The following is a 22,656-nucleotide window of genomic DNA, read 5'->3' as shown; positions in this document are numbered from 1 at the left end:
CCTAAAACAAGCCTACAGTAAACTAAAATAAAGCTAAAATAAACACCCCAGGCAAAGCTCCACCCAGGCAGTGCAAAAAAAAAAAAAAAAATAGTAGCAATCTAATAGGACTGGTTATCAAGCTCTTGGCTCAGAGGCTAGAGGCTCTTAAATTGCCCAGCAAGGGGGAGCACAGCTTCCTTTCTGAAGAGATCAGAGGCACAGTAATTTAAAAAGCAATTGCAATAATCCATGTAGAAAGCACTCTCAAGTTCTGAAGACTTAACCTTCAGTCCTGCTCCATCACTGTAGTGTTACTGGTTAGAAGAGTACCAGTCTCTCCCTGGACATAATCAGGGCTGGACTCCAGTTCTTTTCATTGTACTGTGGGACTCAGCTCTGAGTCTCTACCCCATCATCCTGGCAAGATTAATTCCCTTAACTGCTCTGTGTCATGGTTTCCACAGAACTCTGCAGAAAGCCAAATCCCTCTCTGGATAAGGCCAGCAAGAAGGAAATTAGAATTCAACAAGTTTACCCTTATCTCTTGATGGCTGCAAGTGAATTCTTGCCTACTGATGGTCCCCTCCATCTTGCCATTCTTCCACGCCTCCCTGTCTCAGTAAAAGACAGTTTATTTCTATTTGTGTATTTTTCATGAACAAATCTGCATCGCCAGTAGCTTCAGATATATCCAGAGCCGACTGCTTCTGTCCAAGGTCCAAGCCACCACTGTGTCTGCATGGATTATCATCGTTGCCTTTTAAACGATCTCTGCTTCTACCCTTGGGAATATAATCTGTTCTCCAAACAGCAGGCGAATGGTCTTTTTCAAACTTAGATAAGATCATGTCCTCCTGTCATTAAAGTCTTCCTATGATATCCTCTTTCATGGAGAGCAAAAGCCAACTTCTATAGTAGGTTCCAAGGCAGGCATGCCTGGTGCCCTCATACCTGGGGACTTCACCCACCACCCCTGGGCTTCTGCTTACTTCTCTTATCTACAAGGCCTTTACGATAATCTTTAAATCCTCCAGCCCACTTAAGCCTCGGGGCTTCTACACCTTCCTGTCCCTCATCCTGAGATGAGATAAATACTCCACTCCCTTCAGTACTTCTTTCTTTTTTTTTTTTTTTTTTTTAAAGATTTTATTTATTTATTTGACAGAGATCACAAGTAGGCAGAGAGGCAGGCAGAGAGAGAGAGAGAGGTGGAGGCAGGCTCCCTGCGGGGCAGAGAGCCCGATGCGGGGCTCGATTCCAGGACCCTGGGATCATGACCTGAACTGATGGCAGAGGCTTAACCCACTGAGCCGCCCAGGCGCCCCTCAGTACTTCTTTCTGATCTGCTCTGAAGTTTCTTCATTAGTAAGGATTTCTCTGAACATCACACACACACACACACACACACACACACACACACACACAGAGTCTCTTCATTGACATTTTTTTTCTTCTTCTCATGTTATTTTTCTCCATAACTCCTATCACCCTTATGGTTCTGTTTCTGTTTTCCCCAACTATACTGTTAGTTGCCTGACAGCAGTCATTTTTAATTGATCACTGTCTTATGTCCAGAACTTAAGCAGCATCTGGCACATAATATTACTTAGTATTAACCTTTGTTGGATAAATGGGTAGAAAGGTGGAGAGATGCCTATATCTTTTGAAGTGCTTTATATAGTTTTGATATATATTTTAGTTTATTATTATTGCTACAATATTATTTTTATAACTTATAAATTTTATATATAAATATATATGATATATATAACAGACCTGTTATATATCACATATATTTATATATAAAATATACTGATTTATAAATTTTTATGATTTATAAATTTTTATTATAAATTATTTATGAATTATAAATTTATGGTTTATAATTTTTTATAATTTATAAGACACACTCATAGCCCAGATTTTGTTGAAAGCCGAGCCTCCGTGGCTTATAACCACAGGCATGTATTTCTTGCTCTCAAGCATGTGGGTGGGCAGAGCACAATAATGGCAGAAGTATGTGTTTCTTGTTCAGAGCTCTTCTTAATTCTGTAGAGCTTCAGGTTGTGTATTTCTGTTTCTTCTGTCCTGTTTATCTGGGACCAAAGCTAGAGGACAGAGGCCTTATCTGACATATTTTGTTGTGAAGCAGAGGGCAGGAAAAAGAAAACACACTTAAAGCTTCTGTTGGGACATGCTGTGCACAGTGCTCACATCCACTGGTCAGAACAGGTCACGTGGTCAAGACTAACAAGGGGGCAGGGAAACTTTCTCAACTGATGTGGCAAGGATAGGAATATAGAAAGTCCTTATGAGAGAGAGAGAGGTGATGAATCAGTATATTAATAGCATTTACCACTCATATGTACCATCTTACATACTACTCTAACTTCTTTGATTTTGATGTTTTATTTTTTTAGAGAGAGAGTGACACATGCATCGCAAATGGGTGGGCAGGGGGAGTGGAGGGGGCAGAGGGAGAGGGAGAGAGAGAATCATAAGCAGGTTCCACATCCAGCATGGATCCCCACATGGGGCTCGATCTTACAACCCTAAAATCATGACCTGAGCCTGAATCAAGACTTGGTTGCTTGAACAACTGAGCCACCCAAGTGCCCCCAATCCTCTAACCTTTTATGAGTCTAGAATAATGTCTAGTCTGTTGTCAGTGAAGAGATCTTAAATGTTGGATAGGGTTGATATCTTTGTTATCCCAGTTTTATGGAGCACACGGAGAAGGGGATAACCTGCCCAAGGCTACCTAGCTAAAAAGTGACAAATTATGTCTGCTTCTTAGGAGAACAGCGTTAACCACTATCATACAGCTCATCAAAAACACTAACCTCACAAGGAAGAGAATATATATTCTACTTTATAGATGTGAAAAATTAAATGTAAAGAGCCTAAAGGGCAGGGATGAAAATACATAGTTGAGGGAAAGAACGAGAGTTTCATCTAAGAACCTGTGATTTCAGTGGCCAGGGCTCTTCCCAAATCGCCCCCGAGTCTGAGCTTAGGGAGCATCACTGTGACCCCAGTGGCAGCGGAGACCATAAAATAATATAGAAGGGAACACAAGTTACTGCCGATACTATTGCTGCTCCGGTTATCTTGCTACTTATGCTCTGTGGCTGATGGTTCCAAAGGAGAGAGAGAGAATGAAGTGGCCAGACCCAGAGGCAGAGATGTGAAGTATCAGTTACAGACCATTAGTCCTGATATTCTGGTTCAAGTTTTGGATGAAAAATATGGGATTTTAAAAACTGCCTGAACTGTATGGTTTTAATGTTGGCTTCGTAACAAAAGAAACACTGAATTAAAACCACAGAGCCTATTGAAACGATAGGTTTCTTAAAGGAATTTGATGTCATCTTTCCATAAGATGAATGTAAAAATAAAATTTCGGCTTTCAATAAAAATATTGCCCTTGATGATGACCAGTTTTTTTTTTTTTTTCCTTCTGTTAGCTGAGACGGGATCAGCACGTGTAGATTCTCTTGCAGTTGTTGATTTGTTTCCCAATATGAACTGATTATCTACAGTGTTTCTCTTCCTTGGCTAATAAAACAAAACTTAAAAATACATACACACAGATGCAAAATATTGACCTAATCCCCAGAGTGTGTGTTGGCACATAACCGATATCTTTTATCTTGTGCTAATGACCATAAGGAGTCCTTTATTCCGTTTTTACCTATTTCCTTAAAATCAGCCTCTTTTTCCCTCATTTCTTATACCTTTTTATGATGTCACTATTCTCCAGCAACCCAGGTTGAAATTCCACAGTATTCTTTGACTTTCCCCTTAAGATTGCCTACTTGCAAAACTTGCTGACTCCAACTCCAAAATAATTCTCAAATTTCTTCTGTTTTTTTTTCCCCATTGTTACCGTAGTTCAAAACAGTGTTGACTAGTAAACTTTTAACTGCAAACTTTCATTAATTTCCCCCCAATAGTATATATGCCGTGAGCTTAGTTTCCTTTCACTTTTTCCTACAACATCATTATTTGCTTTCCTAGGTCAACTCTTTCTCATGTTCTCACTTCCAGTTGTTTCTAACTTAATTTTCGAATGCATTCTCTGTTATGGATTGTACCCTCTTTGTTTCCATATCTTGATGAATATAGATTTTAAAACTAATCCAGGAGGATACTAGAGAAAAGACATTTTAGGCAAGATTAATTGCATTTCTAGGGAAAGTAGACAAACTTAACCATGCAATAGAATCCTCTGATTATTTTTGTGTCAGTGTATAATGATGTTGCTCATTCCCAGAGTAGAGAGTCGTGGAGGATGGTGACAAAGTCAAATCCCCTCACTTTGAATCAGATCATCAGAGTAGATGATTAAGTAAGAATTGTTGCCAGACAATATTCAGATTTAAAAATAAGTATCCCATAGAAAGTATCTGTTTTTCATGACTCTTTCTCCAAACTATATGAGAAAAGCAAGAAGGGTGTTCCCTTTAGCAGACCACATATGACAGTTTCTATCTTGCCTCAAGGATTATTTGTGAGATAGCTGGGTTGTTTGTAAAACTAAAGTCATAACAACATGACATCACAGCATACTGCGTACAAACTGAAAAAAAAAATCGCCTAAGTGCTTTTCATCCTATTTTAAAAACTCAGAATTCAGCAATATCAGAATTGTTACTTGCTAGGTATATCAATTATTAGAATGAATATCAGGTATCCCAAGGTATTAGTGTTTTATTTTTTTTCAGGGAAGTTGTTACGAAGTCTGTGGCATATCTTGCAGCTGATGATGGCTTACAGTTGAGAAGGTGTGGTAACTGTTTATAGGATGCTTCAGCATAGTTTTTATGATGTCCTCCTCCAATGGTTTTGTTGTTATCATTGTTAAATTGACTGAGCTGTGTATTTCTGGCATCCCTCCTCATTAACCTCAATGTCTCACCAGCTTTATGTGTAAATGCTTGTTCAAGTCACCCTTCTTTCTGCAAAGAGGAATGTTTGTTTCAGCATGAATGAAAAGGCAAGGGGAAAAGTTTGGGTATTTTGTCTTCGTTTTTAAGACCTCACCTGCAGCTTTTTACTTTATAATTTTAAGTCATTTGGTGTGTCTCTTATATTTGCCTGAGAATAATCCATTCCATTAAAGTACTTCATTTTAAGGTCTTCCCTGGTTTTCTAAAGGAAATATGGACTCTGAAAAAGCAAATTATTGGAAATATTTACAGTTTAATAAAAGACTTCAGGGCAAAAATGAAGAAATTTGGAACTCATGATGGCAGTCTTAAATATTCTGGTTTTAGCATGTTTGGTGTAGTCTTGCAAAATATAGGAAGCATATAGGAATATTAGCAATAAGTGGAAATATATTAGAAATATGTAGAAAATAGTAGCAAATATATATGAAAAAAATTGGCCAAAGCCTGTGGTCCATTCAACTTAGTATTTTTATTGTTTCTAGAAATTAAAATTGGACAAATAAGTAACCTTAACCTATTGTAAAGCCAAACCTTTATTTTGTCATCTTTTTTTTTTTTAAAGATTTTATTTATTTATTTGACAGACAGAGATCACAAGTAGGCAGAGAGGCAGGCAGAGAGGGAGGGGGAGGCATGCTCCCTGCTGAGCAGAGAGCTCAATGTGGGGCTTGATCCCAGGACTCTGGGATCATGAACTGAGCCGAAGGCAGAGGCTTTAACCCACTGAGCCACCCAGGTGCCCCTATTTTGTCATCTTTTGAGAGAAGTGCTAAATACCAAAAATGGAGAAGGCTGTTGAAGTACTTTGATTTTAGCTTGAAAATTGTTCAACTGCTACTTTAGTCTACTTGTAGTCACTTTCATATGTGATAGTGTTTGTAAAGATGGAAAATACTTGGTGCCACCTAGAAAATTTCATTGAATGCATGAGTTAAAGCAAAAATGTTTCAAAAAGAGCTGAGTTGTTACTGGAGACAGAGAAAGAAGGGATTGCATAATATGTGGCGAATAGCTGTATCACATAGTTGTTATAAATCATATCCAAAGAATAGCCAAGTTTTAGTAAAAGCTGCTCTTCTGCAAAGGAGACCCAATACAGACATTCAGTACATTTATGCTGTATGTAGTTGTTTTACCCTGTGGGTAAGGCTATGTTATTGTATTCAGTCTCATAGGAAAAATATATATTTTTCCTCTGGAGATATTTCAGATTTTTCAATTGTCTGAAGATCAATTGTCTCTAATCTTCAAGTATACTTTTAGATTTTTAAATTAAATATATCTCTTAACATCAGAAGTCCCAGGAAAAACGTAGACATTATTACCGGTGATAAATAAAGAAGAACTAGACATATCATCAGTCAAGCAGTTCACACAGTTAAGGTATGTTGAAACTGGTGATAATTTATCAAGGACTAGAGGTGTTAAAATACTTGTTTTATAAAATGATCAAAGAGAAAAATAAATGTCCAGTACACTATTTTTGAAAAATAAATAAAAAGATGACTTTAAAAATAAAAAGAAAATAAAATACTGGTTTTATTTTCTTAATTACCAATGCAGGAATGGCTATAAGGAGTGAAGTGTAGTATAAAGTGAGTTTTCTTTCATCAGAAAGATTATATTGGGGTAACATGAAGTATATTCGCTACAAGAATTCACAGAGCAAGAAGTTAGAACATTGAGTACATCTGGAGCAAGAAGTTAGAACATTGAGTCATCTACTTAGGATGACAGGTGGGTGGGTGAGTTGGTTTCCATGTGGCTTAGGGATGTGGGAGAAGATCAGATTAGCCAGACTAATCTTTGCTTCTTAGTGAGTGTAAATTTCAGTCATCTACATTTCACCTTTGCAATTTTGTTCAACATGCAAAGATATTTGTGTTGTTTGTTTGTTTGACTTCATCATTACTTTCATTTATCATTACTACCAGCACTAGCCTTTTAAGGTTAAAAATAGGTGAAAAATAATTGTCATAACCTTTTCAATGGACTGAATGTTTATGTCCTCACAATAGTCATATGTTGAAGCCCTCACACCCAATGTGATGCTATTTAGAGGTGGGGCCTTTTAAAAGTAATTGGGCTAGAGTAGGTCAGGAAGGTGCTGCTGCCCTCATGATGGGATTAGTGCTCTTATGAGAAGAGGAAGAGACATAGAGCTCTCTCTCTGCATGAATGCACCAAGGAAAGGCCCAAGAGATCATAAGCAAGAGGAGAGCCCTCACCAAGAACCCAACCATGCTGCACCATGATCTTGGACATTCAGCCTCCAGAACTCTTAGGAATTTGTTGTTTAAGCCACCTAGTCTATAGATAGCAGCCCAAACTGGCTAAGATGGGCATATGGTTCTAGATATATTTCACTATTAAAATTGTTCAAAACTGCATAAAGTAATTTCTAGTATCACCTGAGTTGAGAGTATGATGATACTTTAGGAAATCCTGTTTGAAGTCACTGCAGTGTAGAGCAAGTTGACTTTCATGCTCTTGGAATGAAAGTCTGGACCATCTGCCCAAGCCAGAGAATGTGTCACGAAACTTGCAGTCTTTTGCATGCCTCAGTTTCCAAATTGTGTCTTGGTCTGACCATGTTTCAGGCCTTTGTTTTACTCCTACATACCAGCTGTCAGGGAATCAGCTGCAACTTCATCTTTGTAGACAGCTACAAACACCGCCTTGTCCAGTTTGGATCTGGAATAAGAGACACTTTTCTCTATTTACTCTTCTGTTGCTATCAAATAGAAACATATTGGACTTACTTGGTTTTTAAGATGAACTCATTCTGGTAGAATAACAGAGTAATAAGGACAGAGTATTTCAGGATCTTACAGTTTCTGTTTCAGAGTACTGGTCCTTTTATCTGTCATTGCTGGCTCACTTCTGATATATAAAAGTGAGTTGTCTCTATTTTTCCAGAGCATTGGCTCATCAACCTTCTTTTTCTAAGATACCTATTCATGTTCATGATTTCTTCTTAAGGGAAACTGTTTCTTCATTTAACTTGAAATCAGGCCTAAGGATGCAGTTATGACTACTGGTTTTAATAATATGAAAGACCAGGTGATCTGAACAATGTAACATGACATATATCTAGAAAAGTCAAATATAATATGCATTTAAATGTTAAGTCAAGCTTAAAAAAGAGAAATCCCCAGATGAGAGGAACAGAGTATGGGAAAATGGAACAGGAAGCATAATGTGACTTCAGAGTTAGGACATAAGAAAATATGGCTAGATGAGAGGGCAGAAAAGGTAAAATAGGGCCAAAAGGAACATTCCATCCCTGGACTGGGGCTACCAGTAGGGTTCCAAAAGAAATGACTCAAGGTTGATCTAGAAGAACTCTTGGACAAACTAAGTGACAAAGAAAAGTAAACATAGTAAATTATGGTAACCATAGTCAAAAAGCTCTCAGTGATTCCCCACTCTTGTTATTCATGCTCTGTGTAGCAATTTCCTCTCACACTGACCTGTGTAACCATTGACCCACACAGCAATGACTATGAGTCGTTTCCAAAGCTAGGCTTCGCCTGTCTTCTTTTGGATCACTCAGTCTGAGGGGAAGCCAGACACCATATGAAAAGGATACTCAAGCAGCCCTGTGGGGAAAGCCTGGGAGCTTGAGGCCTCCTGCCAATAGAAGCACTAACTTCTCAGGAATGTGAGTGAGCTCCCTTGGAAGCAGATTTTCTAGCCCCAGTCCAGCCCTCAGATGATTGTTTTCTTGGCTGACATCTTGATAGCAATCTTAAGAGACTCTATGTCAGAACTACTAAGCTAAGCCTCTTTTGCACCTTGCATTCCCAGAAACTGTGTCAGACAATAACTGATTATTAGTCTTAACTTCTAAAGTCTGTGGAAGTTTGTTATGTAAAAATAGAAAACTAATAAATAATTAAAAATACTAAAGGATTCCAATCCCTAAGAAAATAGCATGACATTGTTTTAAAAAAGTGTTTGGGGGCTGGTGGGGGAGACCGAACATTAAAAAAAAAAATCCTGTTGGCTTTCTTGAAATGAGAAATAAATGAAATAAAAATCTCAGTGCATGAATTAAATAGCTCAAAAATAAAAGTCGATGTTTTGATTTGCCAGTGGGAAAATAGGTATGAGAGAATTTCAGAGTGCAATATGTAGAGATAGAGGGGGGAAATGGAGGGGTAGACTTACTTGAAGGATTGATTATAAAAGCTGTTGGAGTTCCAGAAAGAGAATGAAGAAAATGGAGAAGTCATTTTCAAAGATTGTACTGGCTTAAAATTAATAAAAGGCACAGATTTAGAAGTGTCGTGAACCTTGTGCAAAATATAGTAAGAATATGTCCAGGTCTTGACTCCTGGAAATGAATTAGAAAAACAACAAAGAAAAGAGAGGATTATGTTAAAAATAGCCAGAGATTAAAATGCAGTTGCAAAAAGACCACAATTAGACTCAAGACAGACTTTATAACAACAAGCATGAGAGTCAGAAGAGAGTTGAATTGAATTTAAAAGTCTTGAGAAATAATAACTATTAGCCTCAAGCAAAAAAACCTTCCAGGAATGAGGGTGAAAAAAGGCAAATACACAAAAGAAGACTTTACTTCACCAGACTCTTACCAGATGAACTATGTAAATGTGAGCATCAGACAGAGATGAAATGAGCTCACCAAGGGCTGAGATGCACAAGGGAATAGACAGCAGAGGAAGTAGCAGACACATGCGTAAATCTGCATATACCAATGGATAATGTGTGCGCCACACAATCAGAATATTTATACACTGGTGGGAGGTATGGAAATTGATGCAGTGACTTTGGAAAACAGTTCAGCTTTTTCTAGTAAAGTTGACATAAAGTTCTCTATTCTCTCCAACTAAGCAATTCCACTCCTAGAAACATCAGGAGAAATGTATGAAATAAAACCTCAAGCAGAATCAGCTTAAAAAAAAAAACCCACTGATGATAGAATGGCTAAATGATATATTTGATCACATAGTGAAATCTTATACAGCAGTCAAAATATGTGAACTGCAAGAACATTATTAACATGGATGGGTGAATGCACATTGCTCAGGAAATAAATCAAGTTGCCAAAATTCATATAGAGAATGAGTCCATTCATCCAAGTTCAAATTTAAATGGTTTATTTATTCAAGAAGGACCTACGTGCTATCCCAGCTGTGTGGTCACTGTTCTAAGATGTTTGCGACATCAGCTCATTTAGTAACATGATGAGCTAATGGGCACTCTAGATTATCTGGCATATATGCAAATGAGGAAAATGATAAAAGCAAATGAAAATGGGGTGCCTGGGTTGCTCTGTCAGCTAAGTGTCCAGCTGTTGATTTTGGCTCAGGTCATGATCTCAGGGTTGTGAGTTTGAGCCCCATGTCGGGCTCCCTGCTCAGGGTATAGTCGGCTTGTCTCTTTACCTCTGCTTCCCACACTGCGCCCTCCCCCTATATGAGCTCTCTATCTCTAAAAATAAATAAATAAAATCTTTCAGAAAAGAGCCAATGAAAACAGGAATGTAAAACACAAGATTCAGCATACCGCAGACCTGGAGGGATGGTGGCATGGGATCAGCAGGGAAACAGTGGAGGATTCAAAAGCTGTGACTTTTAATTTCATAAGCTGGATGGTAGATTTATGGCTGTTCTTTTTAATTACTATTTAAACCAGGTATATGTTTTCTATCCATTCTTATATATGAGTAATACATTTCATGATCAAATATAGAATAAGTGAGAAAATTTTGAGTTGCTCAATAGATTAGTAGATCCAAAATGGACACTCATAAGGAAAATTTAATTAAGTTCATATCATATACAACAGATAACAATAAAGTCCAGATGGAGTAAAGACCTAAATATGAAGAGTAAAACTATCAAAATTTTGTGAAAATCACAGAAAAAATATTGATGATGAAAAAAGGAGGAAAGAATTTTTTTTTCCAGTGAAGCTTCAAACTACTTACCATAAAGGAAATAACTGATAAGTTGGAAGGCATTGAATTAGAAATTTTTATTTTGAAAGAAACCATACAAAATGAAAAGACCTATCATAGACTAGTAGAATGTATTTTTCACCCAAGTAAATGACAGAGGATTAGTATAGAGTATATGGGAAATAAAACTATAAATTAATAAGAAAAAACAACCCAAAGAATGCAATAGAAAAAAAGAGCAGGGGATGTGAACAGTTAGTCAAAAGCGAGGGCAAGGTACTTGAGTAGCCCCTAAAATTAAAAAAAAAAAAAAATTCTCAGTAATTAGGGAAATACAAGTTAAAATATGAAGGAATTATTATTTCAGACCCATTACACTGGTTGATCTTTCTTACATTGGATAATGCCACGTGTTAGCTGGATTCGGAGAATATGAGAAATGCACACATTTCTGAGTGGAAATGTGTAAAATCACTTTTGAAAACAACTGCTTAAGTTGACTGATCACATACCCTATAACTGCAATTTCATTTCAGATGATTTGTCCTGGAAATAACACTGGCATGTGTTCACAAAGAAAGATTCAAAAAGAAATGGACAGCGATGGGTATTGCAGTGCACGTTAATACTTTCTAATAAGGAAGGTATATTAAGGTCCTGTCCTGCTTGACAAGAGATACAGACTCTTCATACAATAAATATTTAACTGAGTGTTCATTTAATTGAATGCCCTAAAGCAGTGAATACTGTTCAGTGCTGGAAAGAAATGAAGTGTCAGGTGATTGAAATGACCTGGAATAAACTTGAATGCCATTATTCAGAGGAGGAAGCCTATCTGAAAAGGTAACATACGATGCTGGCTGTATGACACTCTGTGAAAGGGAACCCTATGGAGACAGTAAGAGGATCCATGGTTGCCAGGGACTCAGACATTGAAGGAATTGAGTGCAGTGAAACTCCTCTGTGTGACACTAATGGTGGATGCATCATTGCACGTTTGGTAAAACCCATAGCAGTAAAACCTAAGAGTGAACCCTAATATCAGCTGCGTGGAGAAGTCAGAGCGGATTGCCGAGTTTGCAAGGAGGGCCAGAGCATGTGTACGTGTTGCCTTAGTTTCTTTTCTTTTTCCAGCTAGTTAGCTGAAGGGAGAATGAGATCTGCTTAACTTCTTGTGGTAGTTCACAACGGTAGGCTTCCTTCTGTACAAGGAGAGCTGGAAGTTTCCAGTACAGATTATAACTTAGGCTGTTTCTTTCTGAGTTTTATGCTTTAAAAGACCACTTGACTATAGATAATAGATCATTATTAACTTCATCCATAAAATGTTGATATTTTGATTTGTCTTATATGCTTTTGTCTTATTAGTTCTTAATTATTTCAAAACTTGAGCTGAGAAGCTGAATATGTAGTATTTTTTGGATTTTCCTCAAATTCCCAATACCACCCAAATCTCCAGTCCTCTAGGTACTGGGTGTTTGACATTGCTCAGGTCTCTGCTTTTTCCTCCGTACTCTCTCTGCTTTGGTTTATTAGTTGCCTGGAATTAAAGTAAAAGCTTAGCTGTTCTTGTTCCTGTCAGAACCACCTGCAAATCATTCTTCACACTGATGCCAGAAAAGTATCTCTTAAAGTGGAGATTGTATACCTTGGCATTTCTCCACCGCTTTTTATATTTATTTCAAACTCCTAAATTGGTCCCACTTAGCTCTTTATGATGTGCTAATTGTCTCCCAACTAGTTCCACATCTAGTGACTTAATCGCATGCATTCTTACTCTATCACAAGATGTTCCCCATGCCAAATTCTCACAGCGTTTGAAAAACGATGGGCCAGTATATTTTTCTGCCTTCACACAAATCTTTGCTCATTGTCCAAAAGGAGCTTATACCCATTTTCATTTCGCCTACAACACCTCATCTTTTAAAGCTAAAAACTTGTGTCTGGGTGGCTCAGTTGGTTAAGCGTCCAACTTTGGCTCACATCATGATCTCAGTCAGGGTCCTGGGTTCAAGCCCTGTGTGGGGCTCTTGTGTTCATTGGGGAGTCTGCTTCTCCCTCTCCCTCTCTTTCTGCCCTTCCCCCTGCTTGTGCATTATGCTCTTGCTCTCTGTCTCTGTCTCTCTCTCATGTAAGTAAGTAAAATCTTTTAAAATAATAAAGCTAAAAACTGAAGACATTATTTTTCCAGGAAGTCTTCCCTACCTCCCAACTAATGTATGCTTTTCATGTGTTTTCTATACACTGTACAGTCTTCCAATTGTCCATCTGTTCATTCCCTCTGTCATTCATCCATTCATCCATTCATCCGTCCATCCATCCATCCTTCCATCTGTCTGTCTATTCACTCATTTCTAAGTGATGATAGTGCCCCCACCAGGTACAGCGGTCTGTGAATTGTGCTGTGAATGCAGGAGTGAAAGGGTAGGTGTCCTTCTTGCTTCCACGGTGTTATACTCTTTCTCATACATGTATCCTATGGAACTATAATGAAAGATTGACCTGAGTGCATTATCCACTACTCAGTAAATTATTTGACAGCAATGAAAACCTTTGGCTTTCAGTCTGTTGCACCTACCATGCCTGTGATACGGGGTGTTATTAATAAATGTTGATTGACTAACTTACAGAATAAATTAGCTTCTATAAATTTCTTCTCAGCTCTGTAATTTCAGAAATTATTATCTTAATTATATAAATACTTGCATATGAATCTCCCTCTTGCAACTTTGAATATGTAAGGGCAGGTGAAACAGGGATGAGGAGCTGCTGGATTAATTGTTGCAGTGGAAGAGCCATGTTTATTTACCTGGTGGACTAGACGGTTTAACCAGAACTTAATGCTGGTTCCTAATGCCAGCATCTGGGACTCCCTTGATTCCCAGGAATCCCAGCCCTGTCCTTGAGCCTCCCATTTATTCAGTGAGTTTTGAACAGTTTTTCAGTAATTTCTCTCTGTACCTTCATCTATTTATATCCAACTATTTGTTGTTGCTAAGACTGAGAACTCCCAACTTCTATGCTTATGTGAAATTCAGCATATTACCAAAGACTACCAAATGTTCTTTATAATATTGAATGTGAAACGTACTTAAAAAAGCTTATTGTGTCAAATCTTAAATGGAGAATCTACTGAATTATGCCTGTATGTTATCCCTTACCAAGGTACTTTGCCAGTGGACCTTCCAACTCCACCAGAAGTGTCAGCTCCAGTAACGTTGCCTCCACACAACTGTACAGACGATGAATTTGTTTGCAGGTCCGATGGTCACTGTGTTGAAAAAATCCAGAAATGTGACTTTAGAAATGATTGTTCCGACCAGTCAGATGAATCATTCTGTGGTAGGTGAATTCCTGTTTTGTATTAAAACATAGCATAAGACGGATAAGACAATACTAATATGATCTTTAAGTAGCATGGCCTCATGTCCTAGTTAGAAATTTTCGACTTGGGTTAGAATAGGTTCTTAAACGTAAAGGTTGCTTGTATAGAAAATTATAGTAGAAGAGTCAGCATTGCATTCTTCTGTGATGCTCAGCAAGAGGTAAGTGTTTCTAAATTGAAGTTTTAGATTCAAAACACTTGTTTCATGGACTTTACTTGACTCTGGGACTGTGATTGACTAGCTCTTTTTTATCCACTTCCTGCCTCCACCATTTGTCTCTCTTCTATTCCTCACACTCATGAAATAGGAATGTTTAAAATGGAAGTTTTTTTGTTTTTAAAGATTTTATTTATTTATTTAACAGACAAAGATCACAAGTAGGCAGAGTGGCAGGCAGAGAGAGAGGAGGAAGCAGGTTCCCCGCCAAACAGAGAGCCCGATGTGGGGCTCGATCCCAGGACCCTGGGACCATGACCTGAGCCGAAGGCAGAGGCCTTAACCCGCTGAGCCACCCAGGCACCCTTAAAATGGAAGTATTATAATACTCTCAAAATAGATGAATTTGTTCAAATTTTGCCATTGCCCAAATAGAAAATTAATACTATGTTAAATATGTAGAATTCATAAGAACCAGTTCTAATACAGATGGGCCCTTTAGCACCTGTGTCCTGTTGAAAGATGGTTTTTACTTATTGGCATCTGCCAATCTCTGGCTTTTAGGGCAGATTTTTAATTTAGAAGTGAACTTCTCAGCCAGAGATACAATCTTAGAGGAAAAAAAAAATTGATCTGTGTGCCTGCAGGGGCAAAGCACAAGCTCAGAAGGAGTGAACACTTTTGCTTTTTTTCCCCTTCCCTACTATTTATTGGATGGTATATGAATTCCCTATACTGTAATATTTCTCAAGTGTCTTAATGATATGAAGGGTTCAAACCATGCAGATAATACAGAGTGTAGTGGAACTCTCTTCTATCTTCTGTCAGCATTATGCAGAAAATCTAAAACTTGAAAAGCCAAATAAGGTTCATATTAATTTAACATAGAAAAAGAAATGCTTCTTAATGTATAGATACACAATCAATTAAACAAATTAGCTAGACCCCAAAACTCATAAAATCAAAGCTAACTCACTCTGTGAATGAGACAACATAGTCATTAACTCAAGTTGGCTAGGGATACGTACGGTGCATTGCAGATGGGAGATAATATAACGGAAAGTGTTGTGGTATTCAGACTTCCTTGTGGGAAGACCATATCCTGTTTTGATCACACCGAAGTTGTGTTTCTGAAAGTTTACACAGAATTGAGTTAATTCCGCCTAATGAATATCTTTAGTGAATACTGACTTCTTTGTTCACCTTTGCAATTTTAGTGATGTCATTGATGATTGGGTAGGCAGTTTTGATAAAGTTCTTTAAATGTCCTGAATGAATGTCTCCTGTAAAATTATTATTTTAAAATCCTGGGGTTATTAATTTACTTTGAATACACATGAACTGCATTTATTACTCTCAAATTATGTGGTCTTTCTTCCTCCATCTTTTTGTAAGAAGAGCTGTTATATAATAAATCTGTCTGTTACCTATGGTCTTGCATTTTTAATGCTTTTTATTTTATAAGGAACACAACACGAGAGCTGCCCTCTTAACAAATTTTTAAGTGCATGATGTATTATTGTTGACTGTGGGTACAATGTTGTACAGCAGATCTTCGAGCTCATTCGTCTTGCTTGACTAAAACTTTATGCCCTATAATATTTTTTTAAAGACTTTATTTATTTATTTAACAGATAGAGATCACAGTAGGCAGAGAGAGAGAGAGGAGGAAGCAGGCTCCCTGCCGAGCAGAGAGCCGGATGCGGGGCTCGATCCCAGAACCCTGAGATCATGACCTAGAGCCGAAGGCAGAGGCTCAACCCACTGAGCCACCCAGGTGCCCCTATGCCCTATAATTTAAAAAAATCAATGACTAGTTTCTTTTTTAATGATATAAAAAACAGAATCCTATTGAATTTTAAATGTCTGGTGGGTGGGGATATGGGATAACTGGGTGATGGGCATTAAGGAGGGCAGGTGATGGAATGAGCACTGGTTGTTATATGCAGCTGATGAATCACTGAACTCTACCTCTGAAACAAGTAGAAAAAAAAAACAATTTTAAATCTCTTCACAAGATTAATATAATTATATGATCACTATTAATGTCAGAGATTAAATGACATGCCTGAATGTCAGGATTAAAAATCACTTTTTTTTTTTTTTGATGGAGTGTTTCCTTCTCAAACTTTACGTTAAATCATGAACTCACATTCCTAAAAGATGGTGATGGTTTGCCAACATTGCTTATACTATTTAAAATCTGGAGTCTTCTACAGCACACATAGGAACAGTGGAGAATTTAAGACAGACACACGGACATCTTCAGAGAGGAAGAAAGAACATTTCACACATAGCCTATGTATTTCACAAATCACTGGACTTGTAATTTCTTCTTTTTTTTTTTTTTAAGATTTTATTTATTTATTTGACAGACAGAGATCACAAGTAGGCAGAGAGGGAGGCAAAGAGAGAGGAAGGGAAGCAGGCTCCCTGCTGAGCAGAGAGCCTGATGCGGGGCTCGATCCTGGGATCAAGACCGGAGCCGAAGGCAGAGGCTTTAACCCACTGAGCCACCCAGGCGCCCCATGGACTTGTAATTTCATGTGATATCAAGTTACAGTCATTACAAGGACATTGAAAACTTTCAAGGAAAATATTATTGCTTTGAACTTAAGGAGTTTGGAATTTAGACTAACCCCTTCAAAGGCTGAGCTGAAGTTCAGCTTTGTAATAATACTATGGCAGAAGAACAGACTTACCAGAACTTGGTAAGCAATGTTTAGAAGAGACTTGGAATTCCGATTTTGCTATTTGAGGACCTAATTAAAATCTCATCTCCTTATCAGAACAAATTCTTCAGTATATGCATGTGTTTCCATGTTATAGCTGCTGTAGATATTTGAATATAGTACACATAGATTTCTTTAAAACTCTTCTCATGATAATAGAAATCATTTTTCTAATTATTTTAATTATGCTTAAGAAATAATTAAAAAAACAAATAGTAAGAAAGTGCTTGATACAGGTAGAAATTACCTTTTGTGGACGCTTTATTGTGATTAGCTCATTTGTCTTCGTTCTACTCTATTCAAGCTACGAAAGTTTGCAGCTTTGAAAAAGGCAGCCTGTGTCATTGGTACCAGCCAATCCCAGAAGACCTAATTCAAGATTCAAACACATTCAGATGGGGACTTGGTAATGGAATCAGTATTCATCATGGGGAAGAAAATCACAGGCCACTGGTGGATCATACAACGTAAGTGACCACATGCTTTGAACATGTCTCTTAGGAACTATGTGTTAAGCAGTTCCCAAATTCTTGCCATACTGTCTTACCCTAAGCCAATGAATGATGAAATTACAGACTAAATGGGCTAAGTGTACTCTTTCATATAAAATTGAGAAAAAAAAATACAGCCATTCAGTTGAAAAAAAGCTGTGAATCAGGGCCTCTGGGTGGCTCAGTTGGTTAAGAGTCTGCCTTCAGCTCAGGTCATGAACCCGCAGTCCTGGGATGGAGCCCCACAGTGGGTTCCCTGCTCAGCAGAGAGTATGCTTCTCCCTCTCTCTCTGCCCCTCACCCCACTCGAGTCTGCTTCTCCCTCTGCTCCTTACCCTACTTGTCCTCTCTCTCAAAATAAATAAATAAAATCTTAAAAAAAATAGAAAAGGCTGTGAATGCTCATAAAAGTCATAGAAACTAGAGAAAAGAAAATATAAGAAAAATAAGAAAAATAATTTGTAATATAACTACTCACTGAAAAGTACTATTAATATGTTGTTTTAAAATTATCTATTCAGGGATGCCAGGCTGGCTCAGTCAGTAGAGCATGTGACTCTTGACCTCAGGGTCGTGAGTTCAAGCCCCATGTTGAACTTGAAGCCTCCTTAAAAAATTAAAAAAAATTTTTTTTAAATTAAAAAATAGAATTATCTATTCATTCCTTCCCCTGTCCAAATCTTTTATCTGTTTTCTTTTTTTTTTAGCTCCTCCTTCTCTTCGCCCCTTTCCCTCCTCTTCCAGTCTTTGATCTTCATTGTCATTTATTTTGGTCTTTCCTTTTCAAGGCTTCATAACTTACACCTCTCCCTGTTTTATAGGCCACATATATATTGAGTGCTTCCTTCTTAGCAGATCCCACCCGTCATTCTTTCCTTTTAAGGGTTTCATGGAAGTATTACTGAAGACAGCAAGGGGATCCCCATTTATATTACAGAGAATGTCTTCAAAACCTTTATGCCTTCACACCTTCAAGAGCTCTCCTTGTGTGGCTTCTGTTTCAAAGAAAACTAACAGTGGCGTGTCTGCTGCCTGTCCGTCGTTGCCCTGGCCGACATGACCTGGTGCTTGAAGAGAGCCGTAATACCTCCTGGGCTGACTTTTTTACTCTGGTTTCCTGATCTCTCTTTTGTTTTATTTCATTGAAATGGTTCCAGTTTTACCATCATTTGATTTCAACATTAGCAACCATGTTGCCCAAAGTATATAGAGTGGCAGATATGAAGACCGAGTGTTTAGATCACTTTCAACAGTTGGCAGTGAATTGTGGAGGTTTCCGTCTACAAATTTTCTGTGGGCTGCTTCTGACTCATAGAAAAGCAAAGGGCGGGGCGCCTGGGTGGCTCAGTGGGTTAAGCTGCTGCCTTCGGCTCAGGTCATGATCTCAGGGTCCTGGGATCGAGTCCCGCATCGGGCTCTCTGCTCAGCAGGGAGCCTGCTTCCTCTCTCTCTCTCTCTCTCTCTCTGCCTGCCTCTCCGTCTACTTGTGATCTCTCTCTGTCAAATAAATAAATAAAATCTTTAAAAAAAAAAAAAAAAAAGAAAAGCAAAGGGCAATTTCAGGAAGTTTCTCTGGCACATCCAAGTAAACCACGCTGCCTTAATAATCTGTATTTCCACCAAGAAAAAGGCAGACTAGAATCTACCTTTTATGTGGTAAAGGTATGAATAGAAACATGGTAGCATGTTATAAGCAAAGTAAGAGTTGGCTTTTAACTTCCTTGTCTCTCTCCTTGCCTTGCCCATCCCCAACGTAGACTGTTCAGTCTCTGAGGAATCACAGGGTCTGCGGCTTCCTTCTTTACTGCATTATTTCTAAATGACTGGTACATAATGAATCTCCATAATTATTTGTTGAGTGAATTAGTTGATGATTAGAACCTATATATTTGTGCTTTATAATTATAGGCTGCAAGAAAAAAAATATATTTTAAGTAAGAAAAAATTTTTAAAGATTTTATTTATTCATTTGACAGAGAGAGAGAGGGAGAGAGAGCAAGCATGCCCATGAAAGGGGAGCAGCAGGCAGAGGCAGAAGGAGAAGCAGGCTCCCTGCTGAGCAAGGAGCCTGATGCAGGGCTCGATCCCAGGACTGTGGGATCGTGACCTGAGCTGAAGGCAGTTGCTTAATGGACTGAGCCACCTAGGTGTCCCTAAATAATATTCAGTAGTCAGATAATGTTTAATAGATGTGCTCTACATAACAATGAATCTGGAAAAGGGAGTGATGGTCCCAAAGCTTGTATCTCCCCTAGCTGTCCTCTCCCCTCTCTCTAGGCTCCTTCTGCAGCCAAGGAAGGTTTGACATTTTTACTTTGTCCTAAGGAGTAGTTTTTATGCATCATATATCCATCCTACTCAGTGGCTTATAGTAAATCTCCAAGCTCCATTTTCCAAATTTTATTATTTTATATTTAAAGGGAGGCTCACTCTTCCTTCCTTTCTTTCTTTCACTATTTTCTTTTTTCATTTTATTTTTTTCAGTGTTCCAAGATTCAAAGGGAAGCTTTTTCTAACTTAGAAAATGCTTTTCTTCTCTCAGATGTTTGGCTCCAGAAATTTAAAGCCAGGTTTTTAAGCCCATTGTGTTTGAAATAGTTTTCAGAACCCAATTTTGAAAATCAAAAAGCTCTGGACCAGTTCTTTCTTCGTCTTCACATTCTGTGATAGCAGCTCTCCTAAAAGCAGACATGGGTTCAGGCTCAGGTTGGTAAAAATCAGAACTGCAAAAGAAAAAGAGCACATTAGTATATTTCAAAATATTCTCTCACTTCATATACTTAATGAAGCCATAAAGTCTAGGAAAGTAATGGTGGTGTGGGAATATGTCAGGAAGCTTTCATTGTGCAGTCAAGTCTTCGATAACAACTTTAAAAAAAAATCATTTATTTATTTTATATAGAGAGAAATTGGGGGTGGGGGGTGCAGGGACAGAGGGAGAGAGAGAATCTCAAACAGACTTGACGCCCAGTGCAGAGCCTGATACGGGCCTTCGTTCCACGGCTCTGCAATCATGACCTGAGCTGAAACCAGGAGTCGGATGCCACCAAGTGTGCTGCCCAGGTGCCCCTCAGATAACATCTTAATATGTGTGATTCATGATGAAAATGTTGTGGTAAAAACTAAAAGAAGCGATGTTCCAAGGGACATTCTACCATTTGGTCTTCACGCTTTCATGGCCTCATAAGCCTAAGTATCCGAAATGTAGCTTAAAGAAAGGGTTATATCTTTAGTTTTCACTTTGTGGAGAGTACCACTGGTTTATTCAGCACTTTCATATGATTTAGAAAAAGGTATCTCTTTTTCTCGGGCTGGGGACATGCAGCCACAGCCTTGGCACAGGGCTTGGCGAATGGATTCTTTCTACACTCTGCTCCGCAAGGCCCAACGAAGGGCACCTAAGTGTGATTTTTACCTAGGATTGAAATCAAGGCACATAGAAATCAACTGTTCTCAGCGATACTCCGGTGAAATAAAGTAAATTGCTTTCAGTGTAAATACCATCAGTTGCGATTTGCATATTCTTTTGAGATTGGGGTTGGGTGAAATTTCCATTTCCTTTAACTTATACAGTGACAGGGAACATTTAGTTGAAAAGTTATTTTCTTAGTGTTTTGGAAAAAGAAACACAATGTAGTAAAGAAGAAAAAAAAAAACTCAGAAGAAAAATGAGCTTATAACCATTCGCATACCGGGTACTACTGGGGAACTCAGCAAGAACATTAGTCCTAGTCAGTTGAGAATTTTTTTAAATTGCTTAACATTGAATTAAGATATTTGGATTGCCTAACACCTAGGCTTTGAAGCTAATTCAAATTTAAATATGTTTAGAATATTGTAGATTTGGAATTGTTGTGTCATGACCTGAGTGGAAACCAAGAGTTGGGTGCTCAACTGACTGAACTCCCTTTTTGTAGTTTTATATGATCTCAGACTTCTTTACTCTGACCTCCAGATTTGGTTTAATTAGCCTAGTCTTTTAGCTTCAGCAATTTTACCATAGCATGTAAATTGGTTTGTAGCTAAATTTATAATTGTTTTTATCTCCTAGAAGGAGACTTTGTTTGATCCAACTTACTATTTATTTTTATTGCAACAAGCCAAGGAGAGCAAAGTCTTGAGTTCTTGGCCCTTAAGTCAATTTTTAAAAATTTTTTTGGACTAAATGCCCATCTGTTGGTTAAACAAGGTTTAATATTAAGTTTTATCTGGAGTATAAAATCATCCCCTCAGTCAAAGTTAAATTCTCCACACTTCATTGTTGATATGGAAAGATGTCTAGGGAAATATATTCCAGATTAGTGATTTCTAACTGTGCTCACAGAAGCCTTTTGGAAGTTTTTTGAAATGGTGATTGGGGCCACTGTCAGTTTATATATACGTACAATATATTTAAATGCAGATTCAAAACACTTGATTCAAAATCTCAAGGAGTACATCTGGGAATCTGTATTTTAGTGTAATTCCTAGAAGGTTCTAGAACCTCGTCCCTAGATGCCTCCATGGCAGGAAGTGGGGAAGGTATTGCTGAAAGACAGAGGTTGGCTTTCTCAATTCCTTATTCCAGTTTTGGTCAGAGCAGATTCATTTATCTCTAAATCTAGTGACTAATTAAAAAAAAAAAAGTACAAAATGCTTCAAGACAAAAAAATTGTTCTAAGGTTATTGCATTTAAAAATAATATGAAATTTGTGTCTTGAAAAGTAACTGTTAATAATTGAGAAATAGTGTGCAAGAAATATCTTACCCTCGGGGGCTCTGGGTGGTTCAGTCAGTTGAGCATCTGACTCGGTTTCCATTCATCCATCCTGATCTTGGGGTCAGGATGGAGCCTGGGGTCGTGGGATGGACTCAGCCCAGAGTTTGCCTCAGAGTCTCTCTCCCTGTCCCTCCTGCTCACTCTCTCCCTCTCTGTCTCTCAAATAAATAAAATCTACAAAAAAAAAAAGGAAAATATCTTTACCCTCAGTTAATCTAGAAGACATGTAATTTCAAGACACCCTCTACATTGCTCCATTCATTGTA

At 38.0% G+C, this 22,656-nt stretch overlaps 1 protein-coding gene across 1 annotated transcript in view; it reads left to right on the top strand.

Moving 5' to 3' along the window:
* The window catches only part of LOC111155577 (MAM and LDL receptor class A domain containing 1), a 757,926-nt gene that overhangs the window by 218,851 nt on the left and 516,419 nt on the right, over positions 1-22,656 (top strand). The window contains exons 20-21 of the mRNA XM_022515825.1: positions 14,032-14,208; positions 17,445-17,607. Of these exons, the coding sequence (XP_022371533.1) occupies positions 14,032-14,208; positions 17,445-17,607 (340 nt within the window). The remainder of the gene's footprint in view (positions 1-14,031; positions 14,209-17,444; positions 17,608-22,656) is intronic.

Source organism: Enhydra lutris, unplaced genomic scaffold (assembly GCF_002288905.1).
Source record: "Enhydra lutris kenyoni isolate GAN:26980312 unplaced genomic scaffold, ASM228890v2 scaffoldscaffold42, whole genome shotgun sequence".
Taxonomy (NCBI): domain Eukaryota; kingdom Metazoa; phylum Chordata; class Mammalia; order Carnivora; family Mustelidae; genus Enhydra; species Enhydra lutris.
This window is presented reverse-complemented; position numbering and strand designations above follow the sequence as displayed.